The 20,215-nt window shown below is 35.7% G+C and overlaps 1 protein-coding gene across 4 annotated transcripts; it reads right to left on the bottom strand.

Annotated features, from left to right (window-relative positions):
* Positions 1-344: 344 nt before the first annotated feature.
* LOC100329098 (oikosin-like protein) lies at positions 345-19,508 on the bottom strand. 4 transcript variants are annotated; one of them, NM_001171241.1, is made up of 9 exons: positions 19,359-19,449; positions 8,271-8,326; positions 7,772-7,808; positions 7,297-7,569; positions 6,816-7,088; positions 3,734-3,994; positions 2,423-2,683; positions 956-1,216; positions 345-529 (listed from the first exon to the last, which is right to left on the bottom strand). In NM_001171241.1, the coding sequence occupies exons 2-9, from the start codon at positions 8,313-8,315 to the stop codon at positions 477-479; spliced, it is 1,464 nt and encodes a 487-aa protein (NP_001164712.1). In that variant the 5' UTR covers positions 8,316-8,326; positions 19,359-19,449; the 3' UTR covers positions 345-476. The 4 variants fall into 4 exon arrangements, with proteins under 4 accessions (NP_001164712.1, XP_085357075.1, XP_085357077.1 ...); XM_085500949.1 differs by lacking the exon at positions 19,359-19,449 and adding an exon at positions 18,092-18,200; XM_085500951.1 differs by lacking the exon at positions 956-1,216 and having other exon boundaries at positions 19,359-19,508.
* Positions 19,509-20,215: the final 707 nt, after the last annotated feature.

The following is a 20,215-nucleotide window of genomic DNA, read 5'->3' as shown; positions in this document are numbered from 1 at the left end:
GTATGCCTAAGGTGTGTGGATATGCTAATTTGGTGGCGCTGTGAGCCACAAAACACCTCCAATGAAAATGTGCGGATTTTTACCACACACATCAATGTTTCTGTACCTACCGAGGACTCTTGTCAGAAGAACGCGAAAGGGTATTTTATCAAATTTCTTTCGTTTTTAAAGGGTGTTTTTCCGAGGACAGTCAAAACGTCCTCTGAAGTCTCCCTAGGTCCTCGCAATAAAGGTCGTTTGACCATGTAAAGTCCTCGCAACGCACGCACGCACGCACGCACGCACGCACGCACGCACACTTTAAATCATTCTATATGGGATCCCACCAAATAACACTACAATAGTATATGTGCACGTTATTTTAATCTATTGCATTTATCGGTACATATAATGTAACCAACGAGAAAGTGCTATATAACTAAGAATAGCTAGTATTTATTTCATGCATTTCTTTTATGTCGAATATATAGCTTCGTTCAAGTTTCCAGTGGCTTCTTTGGCATCAGTCTAATTCTTCCATAGCTCTGAGCTGTGAATATAAACATAACAGTAATTAATCTATATTCCGAACTGCCGGCATTCATACACAACTACAACAACTGCAAAATAGTTCACAAAGTTTAAATATTCATGAAAGTTCTAGGATTTCGTTTAATTTTAATAACGTCATTAGTATGAGAACATTCGGTATTGATGACCACATAAATATTTGATTGATTATGGTCGGGGAACTTGTTTACTTTAAGAATACTATATTGTATGGATGATCGACCGGCAGAATTAAAGCCCATGTGATTAAAATCGTATGACACTTAATTCAGTCGATTCAAAAGATTAATTTCATTTACATTTCATGGTATATATTAAATTAATGTTCGAATTGATCGATGCAATTGACAATAGATATTAACCCCTAGAACAATAATGTAAGTGTATTTCAAATATGCTGTGCTACCTGGACAGCAGTATCTTGTTTTATAGTCCAAACAGGTGTTATCCGGTTGGTCTACTTTTCTACAAACAAATCCAACGTTGGGGTTGTAATAAAAGAATATTTCACCAGTAGACAATGCTGGAGTACCACCAAGGGTCTGTGCCTCAATCGCGGAAGGAGCAGAACAGATTCTATGCTGGACGTGTTCCGTAGTTTCCCAATCGCCAGTAACGCTAGGGTCATCTCTATCAAACCATTCAGTCCAATGACCATCGTAACACACTGTGTGTATAATTATTAATTGTAAGCGATGAATCTCCCAAGGTGCTTATTATTTAGCAAACTGATTTATTTCTAAACCCAAATATCTCCAATAACAGGCCATGAATGCATACAAAGTCTGGGGGTGGAATTACACATTCACAACACAAGTAGTGAGTTTATGTGATTTGTTCCATTATTATTTATTGTATTTCCGAAAAAAGATATTTGTTATTTTGGTCACTGTGGAAGAGATGTGATGAGCATTAAAAAACTTCTAAAACATTATTTTAACACAGCTGATTATGATGTTTCGATTACAGCGAGAAGTTGTCTACAGATCATTGGAAGCATGGGTAGAACGTACATACATTATTATGGTGCCGGAGAATGGGAGATAGAAAAACTTGTTTATGTTCGGCGGAAAATTGAAAAGGTTTAAATGATACAAAAAGTGCATTTAATACATATAAATGAATTTAATATCTTAATATAAACATTACTGAAATTTCGAATTACTTTTTTATTATACTTATGGTGATTTTTATTTATTTATTCGTTCCGACGACCGTGAAGCGTGGAAGGCTGACACTACTCTAACTCGCCTTCTCGTGTGGGCGATGACAATAACATCGAGACTAGTGGTTAAGGTACACTGTGATCCATGCCGTGGAGCCGTTCGTAATGCAATATAATAATGCTACAAAGTATCACACGAAACCAAACAAAAATCATTCTAACATAACGTACTAATTGTTTCCGGAGTCATTGACCCGAGAGACAAAATGACCATTGCGATAAATATGCAAAATTGAATATTACTAATTGTCGAGCAGGTCCAGATTGTAACATTCGGTTGACGAAAATAATGTCACGATTATACCGACTGGTGCTCGAATTTCACATAAATTGCTTTTTTTTATTATTTAAATTAGTGGTAGTTTATCGCCGCTTTATCAAATAATGTCGGCAGGATTCAGCCCGAAAGTTCAAAATGTTTGCCCATTTAAAAAATATAAAGGTGTCGCTATTCACAACTGCATTTTAAATGTCCTTGGTCAGTCGTACTTCTAAAAAGAATGTCTTTCTTCCGACTGAATGAAGACGATAGAGACGAGCCGATAATAATATTACTACCTTTCTATATGTATTCACTTTAGAGCCCGTCTCGTTTGGAGTTTGTTTTTGGAGGAATATAAAATGAAATCGGTTATCCTGTATTATTACCTGGGCAACAATATCTTGTTTTATAGTCAAGGCAGGTGTTATCTGGTTGGTCTGCTATTTTACAAACAAATCCAACGTCGGGCGAATATTCAGAAAATATTTCACCAGTAGTCATCGCTGGAATACCGTCCAGGGTTTGTGCCTCTATTGCGGAAGGAGCAGAACAGATTTCATGTGAGGCGTCTGCCGTAGTTTCCCAATCACCAGTACCACCAGGGTCATCTCTATCAAACCAGCCAGTCCATTTACCATAATTACACTCTGTGGGTATATACGATTAATCATTATATAAATCATGATGTTATATGTAATGTATTTATAAATTACCAGGGATGAAACTCACAACGCACTTTTGTATTTAGTGAGCAAACGGTACAGATAATCATTTCTAAGTATCTCGACTAGCAGGCCATGAGAACAAATGCAGACAAAGTCTGGAGGCGTGGAATTCCACATTCACAACACAAGTAGTGGGTATATGAAATAGGCATTGGAAAACACCCAACACATTTTCTTAACTGATTAAGATGTTTAGATTAAAGTGTGAGGTTTTCTACAGATTATTGTACCCAAGTGTCGAACCTGCACAATTTAATGTGGTTCCTGTGGATGATAGAATGGGAATTTTTTTTCTTTTTGACGGAATGTTACGATTTTCCAATGAAAAAGTATTTATTACTGACAAATGAATGAATGTAAAATCTGTTACAAACCTCACAGCAATTTCGAATTTCTCTTTATAAAACTCGTAGGAAACTATTGATTCATTTTGACAACTGAACCGCGAATGGTATATATCACTTCAACCTCGCATATTCTCGTGTGTGGACAATAGCGGTAGCTGTCTGAATTACACTATGACCCATGACCCATGACGCGGACGCGGACTTCCTGTTTGTCATGTTGTATTATAATGCTAAACCAACTATCACACAAAACGAAATAAAAATTATTCTACAATGACTTACTAATACAAATTGCCTTTTGGTTTCATTGACCTGAGAGAATTATTTAGGATTAATGGGTTGTTTTATTTTTGCTCATTTAAAAAATACGAACGTTGTCACTATTCAAAACTGCATTTTCACTGTCTTTGGCGTACATCAGAATGATAGATAATGTTGATCGTTAGTATTTCTATAAATGATGTTTTATCAGATCGAATGTATACAATAGCGACGAGCCGAAAATAGTATTTCTAGTTTTTTATATGTATTCACTTTACAGCCAGTTTCGTTTCGTTTGGAATTTGTTTTTGGTGCAAGTTGTGTCATTCTCCACGAAATGAAATAGATTGTCCTGTATTATTACCTGGGCAGCAATATCTTGTTTTATAGTCAAGACAGGTGTTATCTGGTTGGTCTGCCATTTTACAAACAAATCCCACGTCCGGAGAATATTCAGAAAAGATTTCACCAGTAGTCAATGCTGGAATACCGCCCAGAGTTTGCACTTGTATCGCGGAAGGAGCTGCACAGATTTTATTTTGGACGTGTACCGTAGTTTCCCAATCACCGGTGCCACCAGGGTTATCTCTATCAAACCAGCCAGTCCATTTACCGTATTTACACTCTGTGGATATATATGATTAACCATTAAATAAATCATGATTCTGTACATGTTTCAACTTCACCATGAGTAAATCGGGAAGCATTTGTTATACAGTATACATCAGCTGATAGCACAAGACACATTTTATTAGTCGGTTTGCACAGCTCGCACCGGATATTATCAGTACGCACTTTAGTAAGTCTAGGTTCGCAATTAATAATCCAGCAAATCATTGTCTTTAGTTGCTGCTTGTAATAAATTATAGCCTATTTGTTTCATTAAATGGTGTATGTCAATAATTTTATATGGTTATAATCTTTTCATTAAACACCAAGAAAATTCAACTCGACACAAGTCAATAACGTTCATAGGGGACAGGTACGTGTGTATGGGATGTTGCTGTGACTATAACTGTAATTTAAGCTTAAATACCAATGTTTTAACATATATCACTTAATGCATATTTGGCCTACATGTACCTATATAAAAGGGAAAAAATCATTTAATTCTACGGGATTACCGTGTTATTTTTCGGCCGTATGACAGAGGGCGTTTCTAATGGTTATCACCACCACAAATCGGCTCTGTAAAAAAATAGGTATACCTAAACCAACGTGCGATTCTTGTGACACAACCAGAAGTAAACTAGTGCAACAAACTGTTGTGCAAATCTTGCATTAAGAAACAATGGTGAACAATGGTAAGGACGAAGACAATGGTAAATCCTTTAATGTAATCCTTTAAACCTGTAATAAACAATGCTGGTAAGCCTCGGGCAGAACTGTTATCACCTACTATGCTTCCATCTCTCTCAGCCTTCACAACCGCTACCGCCAACAACTATATCAGCAGACGCGTTAATGCAACTAACAGCAAATAATAAACGATCACAGGAGTTGAATAATAATACAGAGGAAATAAACGAGGAATTCCAACTACAAGTAAATACACCAGAAAGCACCAAGATACGAGATACTAATAGCAGAAAATAGTAGTCATGCTATTGACCAATTAATTCACGGCATCCCTGAAAATGCTAATGAGTACAGGATTGACATAGTACTTAAAGTACAATGGATATTAGCATACAAAGACAAAATGGACATTGTTCGCCGAATAGGCAAAAATAAGGTATCGTCCAATTATCTTTCACTTCGTTGGCAGACGAATTTGTAACGAAATATACAACAAGAAGAAACTACGGACTATAACTGCACAATATGAATTTAAGGAAGACAGCAACGTATACATTAATGATAGCCTAACACAGCGAAGGGGAAAATTATTTGGTGAAACAAAGGCCTGGCGGAAGCTAAAATTATTTATTTTGTTTTGCATATTCTTGTCTGTAACACCATTCATACGTTTCTATGAAGTCTCAAATCTTTTCTAGTTTTTTTTCTAGACTATACTGCATTAATACGGTAATAATCAATTATTGATTAGCAATTGATAATTAAAATTTGTTCAGAATTACGCCATACTCTCTTGATTGTAGGAAATATTGTATGAAATATGGAAAGGGTATGAGGTGTTGAAGCGTACATACGTCGATTGACTATAATATTATTGGCCACGAATTAAAGCTTGATACGATAAAGCTTCAGTTAACAAAAAGATAATGGTAATTGACATTATATATCAAAACAAATATTACTGATCTGAATAAATTTGAAGTAGCCATATGAGAGTGCCAACTCAAACTTAATGTAAAATGTGTTCTATAAATCATTATATAACCGACAATGCAAATCTTTAGACTATTCTTTACAACATCAGACACGTGTATCTACTCATGTAGCTAGCACAATTATTGACCATATTTATTCTAATATTTCAGATCTTTTCCCAATATATGCAATATTTCAAATATGTTCTACCTGGCCGCTAGGCATAAAGGGAAAGCTTTTTGTAGAGAACATTTTGATTTAGATAAATTTAATGAACCTATCATTTGATGATATGCACATGTGTGATGTATCTTCGCAATAAAGGGAAATGTGTAACAAACATGTACCATAAAGTTCTAGGAAATGAATTATAACATTTAATAAACGAGTTACAAAACCGTGGATTACATCAGCAATAAAAATGTCTATTAAAACGAGACAAAACATAAATTATATAAAAAATATTGTGTTACCCAAATATGACCAATAAAAACAGAATATAGAAATTTATTCACAACTATACTATAAATGCTACTATGCAAAACAGTTCTCTAAATACCAGAGTGATTCAGGTAAAACGTGGTGAATTGTCAACGAATTGATTGGTAATAAAAAGGTTCTAGTCCTAGAGAAATCACTAAGGTCTTCAACAGTTATTTTATAAATATTGAATGTAACCCAACTTCAAAAATTGGCAATACAACCTCCACATATAGTGATTATATACGTGGCCTCGATACGTATTCCTTTTTACTGACTACCACAACAAATGGCTATGCTATTAAAAACGAATCCCTTAAACCACCAGGTTATGGCCATATACAACTATGTAATGAATCCAAACTTGTTAACGCTTATCCGCCATAGACCAATTAACACGTGTAAATGTTCACATATAGAATTTTAATTAAAAGCGCTTATAATTACAGTTAGTGTAATTTTGGGTTCTGCAGGACTAGCCATTAAGCTATATCAGATCATAATTACTCATTCTTTTTGTGGTGTAAATATTGTAAAAAAAATCGAGTTTGAGTTGAAAATAAAGCGACATTATGACCATTATACAGCCATTGTAGATTTCATTTTAAATCTTGATTTGAATATTATTTGTGTACGTTGATATTTGCATTTTACCTCTTAAACTAGTTTGTAATTACGCGTTGTTATCTTACCTGGACAGCAGTATCTGACTTTATAGTCAAGACAGGTATTATCAGGTTGATCTTTTGTTTCACAAACAAATCCCAGAGTAGGTGAATATTGTGAGAATGTTTCGCCAGTAGTCAAAGCTGGAATACCATCCAGGGTCTGCACTTGTATAGCAGAAGGGTCAGAACACATTGCATCTCCAAAATAACTTATGGCAAGGAATGTAGTTTCCCAATCACCAGTATCGCTAGGGTCATCCCTATCTAACCATTCAGTCCAATAACCATCGTTACACACTGTGTATATAAATGCGAGTTAATGGATTTCCATATCTTGGAAAACTTTTTGTCACAAAGATCAGATGAAAATAAAGCAACATTATGACGAAGCTATATAAAGAAATTGTATATTTTATTTTGAATCTTGATTTGAATATTATTTGTGTACGTTGATATTTGCATTTTACCTCTTAAACTAGTTTGTAATTACGCGTTGTTATCTTACCTGGACAGCAGTATCTGACTTCATAGTCAAGGCAGGTCTTATAAGGTTGATTTTTCATTTCGCATACAAATCCCTCGGAAACAGAATACCGGGAGAATATTTCACCAGTATTTGAGGCTGGTGTACCATCTAGAGTCTGTACTTGTATATCAGAAGGGTCAGAACACATTTTGTCTCCAAAATAACTTATGGCAAGTGATGTAGTCTCCCAATCACCAGTACCGCTAGGGTCATCTCTATCAAACCATTCAGTCCAATAACCATTGTAACACCCTGCGTGTATAATTATAAATTACCAGGCCATGAATGCAGGCCATGAATGCATACAAAGTCAATTGCACATTCACAACACAAGTGGTTTGTTTGTGATTTGTTTCATTCAATGGTACGATTATGTTTCCGAGAGCACATTAGGTTTCTTATGTAATGTCTTCAGCACATGAAAACTTATTTGCGTATGTTGGATTTAACTCACCAGTGACAGCAGTTACAGATCGTAGTAAATGGGTTTGCTGGCATGTTGAAAAAAAACACGAATTAACATGATTAACTGAAGACTGAACACGCGTCATGGGCACATATCATTAACTATATTGAAATTTACTTAAAATACAATTGAGTAGGGTTGAACTGAAAACAAAACGAAGTATATTTACTTTTTTTAATATACTGCCAGGAGGGCTTATACTAAAGTGTTTTAGCAAACGTTGATTACATTAGTTGGCTTGTTTTTATATACATCTTTTTTATCTCTTACCCAGAGGAAAGTGTAATACAACATAGTAACCCAGGTAATACTAATGATGTGGCGACTAGGAATGTTTGTTAGGAAGATATTGTATCATAAAATACTAACTATTTGCTATTTGATTTATAATTATAACTGGAACTAAATAACCTATGAATATCAGGTTCATGTAAAATAAGTGAATAATAAAAACGCTGATGGATGGTGAAATGTTTCAGAATCTTACACAAATTATGGCCGCGTAGACCACAAGTAAACCGGTTAACTTCATGTTGCAGAAACCTGGAATAGAAAAAATAAATATTATTTTATAAAAACAACTATCAACATCAAAATTATATATTGACATAGCGTATTTTCAGATAATAAAAATGTGTACGTACATAACACTGACGTGTGGTTTAGGTAAGTAAGCACTGTATTGTGAAGAATCAAACAATAGTAAATAAACAAGTAACCTGTAGAATGCTGTGTGGGTCATATTTTTATATTGATTTTTGTTGCATTTGCAGCAAATAGTTACCAAACAATGAGAAATCTATAGGATTGAATATTATACCTCTCAGGTGGCTTCACGTGCATAGTTCAAGACTGCCCAACCGGTGCTTACACCAGGTTTTAGTTACAGCACCTAGACCGTCTGTGGTTACAACTTCATGTTCCGAGTAATCGCAAGAAATTGACATGACAATAGAAATTCATGAAAGACTGGCACTCCCATGCAATTAACAGCAAGTGAAATTCCTGGGATTGAAACATATTTTGAAGTCACTGATGTAGGCAACGAATAACTGCAAGTTGACATAAAGACGAGGTAGTTTATTTAATCAGTGCTCAACTAGATTATAATTAATTTGTTTATTTAAATTTCTCCTGAAGTCAAATAGAATACACTGGTGAAACACGGTAGTAACCGTGGGTGAAAGGATGTTTTGGGGTGTAGTTTACATTGTATATGGAGTGGTAGGGTCGGGTGTAATGTGTTCATTTCCAACTATTATGAAGTCACGTAGAATTTCACTTAATTTATTTTTGCTGACATGTTTTCAAGCATTACATATGAATCCAATTTTCACTGCTGTGTCTCAATAGAGTATGAGGGAAATGGAATTTTCACTGAAATTTATTTCAGGGGAAAAATGTTTTTAGTGATAATGAAGTATTATGACAGAACCCCATACCCTCGCCGTGGCTTTCAATGCATATGGAAGTTATTTTCACGAGTGATGCGGTGTATCCTGCTGCCGTACTTTCACGAGCGAAGCCACGGGGAGGGTGTGGGGTTCTGATATTATTACATATGTCCCATATTTTATTATTTGATGGTAAAGAAAGAACGTGCAACAAACCGGGATAGAAATTTAGGTCGGGGAACCCAATTGACAATTAATATGCTCCAAGACAATACTGTGACCTAGCAACGCGTGTCAGTGTAGAACGCGTGTCATTGTACGTGTGAAAATAAAATACATGTAATCAGACGTCTGATTTGAGTCATTGTCCGAATAAATAACTGGTGGATTTTTAAGCGCGGTGGTAGTCGTGCAGCGCGTGTTCGAATTTCTTGTATATAAACAATGTATTTTACACGTGTTGTATACGTCGCTATGAGCCCCATATCGAACAGGACGCGACACAACGACTGTCGCCCTTTAGTTGGGACCACGATAGAACCAGAACTTAAACTGGGCTACTACGATACACGGTTTATGTTAAAATTAAAAGTTCCTCCACAGATGCCGTGCAACTGCGGTACTTCACTGATGGAATGACTTTCGTTGACATTGATCGTCGCTGACTCGTGATCTGCACATTACAACTTCGTTTGTGATGTTGCTTGCTGGTCGTGGATAGACTGAGTCTTGGTTACCGGTAAATGTTGCTCATTTGGCGTTGGCAATCTTTATTTGGAATTGAGTAACGCCGCAACGTCGCCAGCAGAAACCTCCTGGTATCTCGAAGTTGACAGTTGCAGCTCCATAGTAGTAATCGCTGATTTTACTGCGGGTCCAGGCTGCGGGTGAATCTTCCGAGACCCCTTTAAGATTTATAAAACTCAGTTTCCAGGTGGTCAACATACATTAAGTTCTCCCAATCCTAGTTTTCTATGTGATGTACATGTAACATGCCAAAAATGCTGGTGAATGATTTGAACCTGACAAAAATAGCAGACGGAAATGTGTTTACAAAATAAAAATAGTTCGGTAGCCAATGAAAATACCATGTTCATTTGCATATCGACCGTGAAAATACCGAAAACATTATTGCGTGGGTGACATGCAAATTAGTTTTAATCAAAATAAGTGACTGCCTAAAATTACCATTACTGTTGTTCAAATTTAATTTCACTCGGCAAGTATATTTATGTACCCCAAGGGAAAAATATCGTACTTCTAAATATTGTTTATTTCTGCTATATTTCGAAAAACGGTACTCCTGAAGGGACTACTTTATTTGCGCTCAGACCTCATTTGCACTTGCATAATAATGCGAGATGTAGACACCCTATTATAGTAAAATATTTCTATATCCACTAGAGGGACTGTGTTATATCCTATAATAGGGTGTGTCTACATCGCGCATTAAAATCTCCATATAACATTAGCGCGTAACAAAGATTGTGATGAAGGAAAGAGTGGTATAAACAAATATCAGTGATTACTTGAAATAGATACCAGGAAGGGAGGGGGGTAAAAGAAAAGTTATACAACATTTTATTATTCAATAATTTATTAAAATACATAAGTTTGTCCAACTCCCTGTGATGCAACACCTCAGACATAGCTCATTGTACTCGGCTTGAGTGTGGGCACACAGTTACTATTTGAATTTTTGATATCTGTTTTCATTAATGAGAAAGTTGACCCCGAAGTTAGAGTAACTGTTCACCAGGAATGGCTTTTCAACTCTTCTGTGATTTTTTTGGCTTGGCTGATTTTGACAAGCAGGTCGTACCATCACTAATTGGAAAAACAATCCTGACCCACCGCTACCATGCCAACAGCCAAAATCTGTTTTTTGAATACTCTCGCCTCAAATTTATTACCTCCTACCAGTCTTGTAACAGCAGTTGCCAAATGATCATGCCTTTTATTCTGGCTACGTTGCGCACTGGTAAGAGATCACCGGCGCCGACATTGTTACACTGTATCAACGTAATCCCAACGCAACTTTAAACTGTAAATGCTGCCTCCAATCTAGAAAATACTATCGCAAAACGGTTGGAAATAATACATTTAACGGCTGAATACGTCCTAGCAATAAAATAAAGTGACTTTTAAAAACTGAATGTTATTTTGCGAACCTGGTATAAGGTGCCCGGTTTTAGTTATAAACCGACGTTAGCTTCACGACATTCATGTAATACCATGGTAACAGCCGAAAACATATTGCTTGTTTTTTACCGGCTTGTTTTCATTGGCAACCGTAGTATTTTCATTTTGTAAACAAATTTTCATCTGCTATTTTTATCCAGTTCAAATCGTTCAGCAACATTTTTGGCATATTAGGTGTACACATGGAATACTACGATTGAGAGAACTTGATGCATGTTGACTGATTTTTATCATAGTACGAAGTACCAGGAGGCTTCTGCTGGCAACGTTGCGGCGTTACCCAGTTCCAAATAAAGATTACCAACGCCAAATGAGCAACATTTTAACTGGTAATCAAGATTCATTTAATCCATGACTAACAAGCAACATCGCAAGCGAAGTTGTAGCACGCAGTACTAGTAAGTCATCATGTTTGCCTTCAGCATTGTATGCAAACGAATCACGTGGTGTGCCGTTCTCGTTCAAACCCGGGATTCGATCAATAGGGGAGTTTCAGTAAAAAAACACATTACAAATCATGCAAGTTCAACATTTTCAAACCAATATACTAAAACATAAATGCTCAGCGATGCAAAAAAGGATAGATATTACTTTTCAGTATACACATCTCTGATTATACAAATACAATCCCTCACATATTCTACTCCCAATTATTCCTGCGTAAAATGGAATAGCCTCTTTCCATGTTGACATTCTCAGTAAAATCATGTGATAGGCTGTTACAATTGGCTGTTACATACTATTTCGCCGTTCTGGAAAATGTGTTTAATTAGCTCTCATTCAAGCGACAATGCACATTTCCCAGTGGGAGTGAACCTAGCTCGAATCTGCCATTAAAAAATAGGGGTGTTTTCAGCAAAAAACGAATAATCCTTGAGTGCACACAATACACTGAATTTTAGAACAAATCTTGAATTAGTTACAGCAGCAGAATACCACAGAAATATCAGACGAAACATGAAAACACTATATATTGTATTTTGGCCTGAACCCTCTCTATTGCAATTCCAGGGATTATCCCCATATGTGCAACCATTTTCCACCTTCGTATCACCCAACCCTGAAAACAAATTCTTAATACCACGCTGAAGCGTTTGGTAATAAAAATTACATTTACTATTAATAAAATGGGCTCTATTATGCTTTAAATATTGATATCAATTGTTACTGACAAAAAAGAAGTGCCATATGAATACATAAATGTTGATAATTATTTACATTTTTTTATACAAAACAAATGTATATTGGCGTAAAGCACTACCAAGTATTTGAACCTCTCTTGGCAGAATGTATGTTAAGTGTTGATGTGTGGGGGGGGGGGTCTTATTCTCATGTTTCTCTGACATTTCTTACGTAAACATGTGTATAACTGGAGTGGTTGACATTATTATTATTTGATACACAAGTCTGTTGGCAGGGACTGGCCAAATAAATTGAGTATGTGCATGTGGATCTAACATCAGAGGCATGTTCACTATAAAAGTGAAAGAACTTTACAACAGAGCAAGAGGGAAACAAATTTACCGTACAATTGCTACGTAAAGCCATTCCAATACGAACATAAATCTGTTGTCAACTATTTAGATGAATAAATTGTGCCACAGCCATTGACAGAAAACACATAAACTAACATGTACGCTGTACTAGTATCTTCAATATTTATGGATGAAGACCAACCATTATTTTAAATACACATGATGTAGTTGACGAAAAAACACTCTTTTCACTTCACGAATTGTATGGAACATTGTGCTCAGACTGCAACTAGCAACTGACTAGCAACGCGGCTTTTCCCTTTGTCAGATGCGTGCAACGTTTGTGCTGTGGCTTAACTAGTTATTCCAATAAACAAACAATTTAACTAAGGCGACTGTAATGTAATAACGCGATATTCATTTTTATTCCATCAAATAACGCGAGATGTGCACAGGGGTATTAGTATTAGTGGGATCGTAGTTAATTTTTTCGGTAAAATACTTTCCACAACTGCGAAAAAACATATGCAAGTTATTTCTATGTTTATTCACAATGTTTCTGTAGTTATACAAATAACAAGATTATAGATAATTAACATTTATGCTCCATTACAACATACACATACAATTTATTATCCCGAGATTGACAGTACGAATACCAATAAAATTTTATGAACTGCATCTGATAAACAACACGTTTCTTCACATTTGTTACTCTATGCATAAATAGTGAACAAATATTTCACGTAAAATCAACAGATCTCAACGTTTAATAATGGAAAATTATATCGATTATTTAAGCATGTTATGCGATTATTAAACCAGACGGTTGTTGCTATACTTGCGTTACTGTTGTAACAATGACACATAAAAAAAAAGATTTAAATTTGTTTTTATAATCGCCAGTGGTGACACTTATAATGAAACAAGTTCTGATCGGCTTTTTATTAATATCAACGATAATCGATATACCTAACTACTAAATATTCATGTTTTAATAGCAAAATATTGATTGATTTTGATCGACATCACAATGTTCTCAATCACAGCATCGGGGTAGTTTTTATAGTTACTATAACGATTGCATTTGTTATCAACTTGTTACAAACCAAGTATCGAAGTAATTGAGTTGGCAGTTCTCAAGAAGAAGTAGAACACAGAATATATTACTAAACATTTCTAAATTTCGAATGAGCAGAAAGCTGGATCAAATTCACAAAATAAAAAGTGGGGAAACATTGTCTTCCACAACATATAACCTTGGACCACTGCAAGCATAAATATTTATTATTATACAATGTAGTCTTATAGAGTTATAAATAGACAGATATAATGAAGCGACTGAGAGTATGATAGACAGTGATAAATAGACAGGGATAATATAGTAACAGGCAAAGTGATGACTAGACAAGGATAGTAAAGTAATGGACAGTGATAAATAGACAGTGATAATCAAGTAATGGGCAATGTGACAACTAGTTATAGACATTATTAGTGTCTTTATTTACTCTTTAGTTGAATAATCATATACAGTGATCTCCCCATCACAACCCTGTTTTGCGTCATTAAACATAAGACAGAACATCTAGAAACTCTTCACCAAATTGTACACTTCACCAGATTATAACATGTTTTTTCATATATATTTGCAGTTATTAACCGCATACCTAAGTATTAAAACTGAAATTCTGAGAAGATTGAGAAGAAAAATTGCTTCTGTTAAGCTTTACAAAAATAGGCATTTTAAAAGAGCTTTTATCATTTTAACTAGTAAACAAATGGCGCTCTTTTTTAATCATGAAAGATGCAAATAAAGTAAATGTCAGCTTTTAATTTTGTTTTTACAGGAAGATGATTAAGACAAATTAATGGCCTAATAACAGTACACCGAAGCAATTAAAGTTAAAAGATTGTCCTGAAAAATAGCCTGATTCGGTACGTTGTTTATTCATTAGTGTGGCAACACATGTAGTGCTGTTATCTCTAAGAAATTGTTCAAGGAAGAGAATAATTTAAGCAACAATTTCATGAAAGGATACTGGAAAAGAAAGTAATTAACAACTACTATGTGTCGTCAATCACAAAAGCGTACAACTCAGTTGAGAACAATTACCATACTGATCTAGTAATTATTCAGCATACGCAGACTTTTATTTAGCTTAACTATGTCATGGCAGTCAGGGTTATCCAAGTTAAGAACTTGATGGAACATATTGTTACTTTTCTTCAACAGTGTAAGCGGTACAACTGTCAGATTTGTGCAAACCAATAACTACCATAATTCACCTTCCATTCTGTGGTAGCTATTACCTGTAGTGCACAACGCAGATTTGGACCATGACAATAATGATGATATATATTATATATCTGGGCAAGTTTTCAAACCCTAAACTTGGTAGTTTGAATTTTTGATCTTCCCAGTATTTATACTGAAACATTTCACACATCTTGATACATGGTCTGGATTATGATTATAACATATCTACATTTCAGGAAGAGAGTTCTCCTTTGTACAAGTCACTAACATTGTACTGAGAAACGTGTATGAGTGTCACACTAATTGAGCACATGTACAGGTAGATGCATTTGGTTCTATTTTCGAAAAAAATACCATTTCTGTTTGTCTATATATTTAATTTAAACAATAATACTTTATGTTCAAAACAAAACCTCTTGGTACATTATAATGACCCACCAAGGTTACTCGTTATGTTATAAAGTCTGATTTGATTTGATTTGGGTGCGAGTAATTTTACTGATATACATCTAAAAACTATATTTTCTATCAACAGTTTGTTTTTGTGCATTTAAAAGTAAAATCATTTTTTTTTGTATTCAGATTAAAGATAATGTTACTTGGCCGGGAAAACAGATTTTGCCTGTCATGAACACTGATAACACAAATTGTGACTTTACCGAAGATGCAATTAAAACAGGGACAGTACGTTTACAAATGAAGCAGACAGTGACAACGACTTAGCTAATTGGGATGAGACTGACCGCAACAGTGACTCGACAAATTGTGACAAGGACAACAGCAACAGAGAAAATACAGACAAAGTTGAGAGGAGCGCCAGCAAACAATCCTGTGGGCATGTGGATTGCCACAGCTTTCCAAGACAGTTTCCATCGGACAAATAGTGAAGCCAGGGCATGGCGCAGTGTGTTTGTAGATTAATGATATTGCATGCTGTATATTCTTTGTAAAGAACCAATGGGGCACGGTTCTAGAAGCCGTACCTACACACGAATTGCTTACGTCACAAAATAGATGACCTTCAATCGGGGTTGTTTCCTCTGTATATACGAATTGGTATATACAAATTACAATAGATACTTAAGACAATACACATAAGGTATAACAAATCACGTGACAATATAATGATAATAACAGTAATAAATCTTAGCTTAACAGTTGAACAGAACGATCATATAGTCAGTCAGGTCACGCCGAGGGTCACGCACTTTGTTGCAAAATGGCCGTGTGGTTGAAACTGGGTCATGGCGTGATGGGTGAGGAATTCGAAGACATCATTAAACACTCACAAAATCACAATAAAACGCGGAAGTATTTGCATATTACGGCGTAGCCAACATGGGAAATAAAAAAACGACCAATACAAACGACATGGGTTCGAATCACACTAGATATACACTCGCCAGAACCGAAGCAATCAGAAACCATCAATCGTTTTGGCTTTCCCGTTCAACTCATCGGAACACTGGAGTAGTTAGAAAAATGAACACCGCTAAACGACCAACGTCGTGGCGTGGTACACAAGCGTGCCATCAAAATAAAACAAAATTAGTTTGAAAAGACAGTGGGTTCGAGTTCCGCTCAGAGCTACCGTAAAAACGTGAATCAAATAAACTGAACTCCCTCAAACCGTGACAAGTAAACAAAGAACGTCGCGAAAAAATAATAAACTTCACAAAACTCCACCATGCAAAACTGAATGAATAAATAATAAAATAACTTGCGTCTTAAACTGGGCGACGCGCAATTTTTTCAACAGTTTCCAGATTGTGACAAGAGAAAAACAAGACCCAAGTCAAGGCAAGTTTTGTTGAAGTGTCGATGGCGTTCCCTATATTACGAAAACAATTCAGGAAACAGACGAATAACTTCTGTGGTGTTGTGTAATATATACTGTGTCTGCGGAATTGTTGATTGAGGGTTCGAAGTCGGCAGTTAACATTATGTTAGAAAGTTTCACAATTAAATCAAAAATCCAATGATACCAGTATATTTATTTAATTATTTTAATAACTTGCAATGGTTGAAGTTGGTCAAACACGAGTTCTTACACCTAAATACATATAAAATATTTGTCCACACATTTATTCTCTCAATTTAGCAATTTGTAATAGGTGGAAGTAAATTAAACGTGACTTTTCTACACCAAAATAAGTCTCAAATATTTGACCACACATTTATTCTCTCAATTTAACAACTTGTAATTGTGGGAATTAATCAAGTGCGAGTTGTTTACACCAAACTAAGTATTAAATACTTGTCCACACATTTATTCTCTCAATTTAGCAATTTGTAATAGGTGGAAGTAAATTAAACGTGACTTTTCTACACCAAAATAAGTCTAAAATATTTGTCCACACATATATTGTCACAATTTAACAACTAGTAATGGGGTCAAATTATTAAATGATAGTTGTCTACACCAAAATAAGTCTAAAATATTTGTCCACACATCTATTGTCACAATTTAACCACTTGTTAATAGTGGAAATTACTTAAACGCGACTTGTTTAATCAGTTGACATCAATGCAACTTACCCGCAGACAGTGCACAGAGTATCATTATTGAGCAATTATTAACAGGAACGTGTCTTGGCATTAGGGTTAGGGTCGGGTCAGGTATGGGCAACGCAAATGGCAAACACCCAATTGGCAAGATGTACACTAACGGGTTATGGCATGCATATAGTTTACACAAGTAAAAACACAAAATACAATTGTAACTCAATAATAGAAATATGTTGTATTTATCAAATGCAAACACATCCAGTCAATCCATTGTGGTCTTGTGGGTCAGCTGTCTACACAGTGTTCAAGAGGACCTGGGTTCAATTCCCATGCCTGCCAGTCTTTTCTCGCAAAAGCTAGTTTACTGGCAGGACACGCTACTAGACAAGAAATGAAAGACGTTAAAAACATAAACAGCAACTTCTGTATATCAAGAACTCAAGTCAGAAAGACAGAACACAAGAATACTAACCTCACATGAAGTCGTTGAAGTACGAACACAGTTGACAGCTGTAGGTCATGTGCTACAACAGACACGGAGAGCAATGCTGCTCTTCAAATGGGTCCCTTCTTTTGTATTGACCCCCTAAGGATTGCTAATTCCCCTTTCTAACTCTTCCCCCCAAAATAATATATCGCCCCTTTTAGAATGTATTGACCCACAAATTGATGAATATTCATGAGCACAGAAACTGCTACGTCATGAATAAATTAGCATAATTAAAAAAATTGCATAAAGTGTAGGTACGTCTTCTGGAGTCCTGCTCTGGTAGCTTTTATAGTACTAGTGATGTCCTTATGAATGTTGGAAAGTTGATATTTCTTGCGCACTTAGTCATTTTTCCCCAACTGTACTACATCATTACATAACTAAATCAAAATGAAAATATAAAAATTGCTCAGGAATCTCGTATACTTTGCCTGTACTATGAGTTTGTTTCTTGCTGCATTAAAATAATTTATTCATATTATGCTCTTTAATCGTCAGCTGATAAACCTACTTAACAATAATTTATTCAAATAAGTATTTTTTATTTAACTTTATTTTTTGTAAATGCAGTTAAACTAAGTACCAGTAATTAATTTAATTTCATGTGTGAAATAAATGATTTATCACACTTAATTGTGTTGACACTGAATTTCTGGTCCACTTGCATATTGTGACAAGTTGTTTTTGTGGTTGTACCACCTCGTGTGCGGCTTCTTAACGAATATAAAATTACACAATTCGTGTAACACAGGTATAATTTAGACTGATGGGCTCCAGTATTGTTCAATATAACTATATGCACATAAGCAGCAATAATGCACACCGGCTAATCTTAAACATACGACACTACACATGAATTACGTGAAACCATAGTTTATTAGGCACACAAAACGTATGCTTGCTGCAGTTCTCTCCGTCGGTATCGCCCACCCCTGCAGAGGTTCAGCACTACACGCGGCCTTCACCACGCACCAACGCAACTATATTATTGGTAAAACGTGGGGGTTACGAAATTTTGGAATGTAGACACCACAGCAAAGTCGTTAGCGACCCTACGACCAGGGGAGGAACGGCATATCCTACCCTACCCTCAGGCTACTCGTCACGTATATCAGTTCCATGTACTCCTAAAACGTTACATAAATGAACTGGCCAGGAAAAAAAAAACAATTCCAGAAATTAACAATATAATACAATAACTCGAAGCCCAGGACTAACTAGTGTGTGTGTAGGAATGTTCGGTACCTACCTTCTCATCCAGTGTCAAGGCTTCCTTAGACTACAGACTGGATTCAACTATGGCAGTATGTGGTGGTACTGCTCGCCGTTTCCAGTGTCTTACAAAGCGTAGATCGTTAGTCGAGATCTCCAGCAGCAACAACCCAGCACCACATGGCTAATTGTGTCAATCGCTAATTGGTCCGTCACACCTGTTCATTCATCACAATAGATACTCGTCCAGCAGTGTCCAAGTGCGACTTCGAGGTCACATAATAGGTACTTTCTGTACGTGTAGTGACAAATGCGGCTACCGGCTGGGCTATAAAACCTATCTCTGGGCTGTTATCAATTCATACTATAACAATGAATTAATAAATACAAAATTACATAATAACAAGCGTGTCCTTTTAATAATACAGTTTCTGATATAATTCAGATGATATGACCTCGTGCCAAAAATCTATTGGCAATTACAACAAATCTCGCTTTGTCACCAACATTTTCCAAAGAAAACAAATATTACATAAGGCCAGGAAAAAAATCTCTGAGGCAGCGAGGTGATTTTTTTTTTTTGAATACTGAGCTAAAATTGGGGAAATTTGAGACAAGTGCGAATACAAGCGCATTTTAGAATGCTTTAGAAGGATAAAAAGTTTGAGGCGCATAGTTCAAAATGATGCGCGCGGAAACAAGAAACATATTTTTATTCTCAACCTAAGGAGCAAATATGTATTGCTGTAATAATGTGGCCAGGGGCAGTAACAGCCATTTGAATATGGTAGTTTCACTGCTGCAAGTTGTTATTCTTTAAGTGTGATGGCATCCAATTTGTCCTTTCAAGATATTGGCCTCTGTGACTTTTGAGCCGTATAGCCAATTAGTGAT

Source organism: Saccoglossus kowalevskii, chromosome 7 (genome assembly GCF_978046115.1).
Source record: "Saccoglossus kowalevskii chromosome 7, keSacKowa6.1, whole genome shotgun sequence".
Taxonomy (NCBI): domain Eukaryota; kingdom Metazoa; phylum Hemichordata; class Enteropneusta; family Harrimaniidae; genus Saccoglossus; species Saccoglossus kowalevskii.
The sequence above is the reverse complement of the archived record's forward strand: the minus strand, read 5'-3'. Positions and strand labels throughout refer to the sequence as shown.